Source organism: Cynara cardunculus, assembly GCF_001531365.2.
Source record: "Cynara cardunculus var. scolymus isolate 2C chromosome LG 15, CcrdV1, whole genome shotgun sequence".
In the NCBI taxonomy this organism is placed as follows: domain Eukaryota; kingdom Viridiplantae; phylum Streptophyta; class Magnoliopsida; order Asterales; family Asteraceae; genus Cynara; species Cynara cardunculus.
This window is the reverse complement of record NC_037542.1, coordinates 18,026,680-18,028,122: the sequence shown is the minus strand read 5'-3', so window position 1 is coordinate 18,028,122 and position 1,443 is coordinate 18,026,680. Positions and strand designations below refer to the sequence as shown.

The following is a 1,443-nucleotide window of genomic DNA, read 5'->3' as shown; positions in this document are numbered from 1 at the left end:
TTCTACCTCCAGATTTACGTTCATATTCCGATGTGGGAAAGATGCAGGTCCACAATAAATAAGTGCTATTTGAAGAGTTTTAAAAGATACTTTAAATTTCTAGTTTTTAGGTCATTTTCATCTTCTGCACTTCATTTCATACTCAAACCAATTAAATAAGTGGTAGTTTCATTTTCCTAGCTTTATAAATATATACAAATCTTTGTTTCTAATAGGAACAATTTCTACTTGGGTTGTGACGTACTTGTTAAGATTTAGGGGATGTAGTGAAAAATCTCATCTACTCTAGGTTCGAAACCAGGCCATTCTTGTGGGATTAGTAGGTGCATGTTAGCTGATGCAGAAACTCACAGTTAACCAAACAAACAACTTTCACAATTGTAATTTGAAAACCGGCAAAAACATACCAAAGTTGTTGCAAAATCTATATTCATATCKCAAAGATGAGAAAAGGTTGCCAAATTACACACAAACAAGAAGAGATAACATTCATTCTTATTCCCATTTCTCATCCGTCTCTTAGGGCAAGTTTGAATTTGGACTTGAAATCACTTGAATTTAAATGAAATCGTATAAACATTGTATTTAGAAATCTCATGAGATAGTTGGTATTTCGCTGCATTTGTTTGTAACAATAATTTAGAAAACGTCAAAAACATTCAATTTGCAATTTGATTTGAGACAAGAATACTTTTGACAGCCATGGCCATTGATGTTGAGCTGATGATGACATGCTTCTGCTTACAATTTTCATCTTTACCACTTCCTAAATTTCCACAATCAGCAAGATTCATAACTTTTATAGGGTGAGATAGGTCGTAGAAGTGGAGGTGATAACGTACTTGAAAGGGAAGGATATGCTGGATTTTCGTTGGGACTTGTTGCTTTTGGTATGTTGTTGTATCAGCCACACTTTGTGGAAGTCATAATTGTTTCTAACCATGTACTCTCTAATTGAAGGTCGTGGCCTAGATGCGATTGGTTTTATGGATACGTTACTTGAGCGGTTGTTCCAATATGCCGGCGGCAAAGAGATTCACAATCTAACTGCCGTTTGAATCAGTTCACCACATTTCTACAGGATTCTGGCTATTTGTACTATATTTTTGAAAGATGCGTGGTATTAGGAGCTCATGTGGATGACTTTGTTGCTTTGGCTTTCCTCAGGAAAGGTCCATTTTCTCCAACACATCGATAGATGATCACAATCGTGGTTCTGGGCAGGTTGTGCGTTACCAAATTTAGAGTATATTTTGGTTACAATAAGAGACTACCGAAGAACAAAAGAAGCATTGAATTTTTATATATAAAATGAAGCAAATTGCATTGAATTTTTATATATAAAATGAAGCAAATTATCGTATACAAGAAAGATGGAAGACTTAGAAATTAGGTAGAGGCCGCGCGAACGCAGGCCTCCTCTGTCACAAATTATGACGTAGG

At 35.6% G+C, this 1,443-nt stretch overlaps 1 protein-coding gene across 1 annotated transcript in view; it reads left to right on the top strand.

Moving 5' to 3' along the window:
- The window catches only part of LOC112528125, an 8,257-nt gene extending 6,931 nt beyond the window's left edge, over positions 1-1,326 (top strand). The window contains exons 2-3 of the mRNA XM_025139058.1: positions 806-890; positions 961-1,326. Of these exons, the coding sequence (XP_024994826.1) occupies positions 806-890; positions 961-1,058 (183 nt within the window). The 3' untranslated portion in view covers positions 1,059-1,326. The remainder of the gene's footprint in view (positions 1-805; positions 891-960) is intronic.
- Positions 1,327-1,443: the final 117 nt, after the last annotated feature.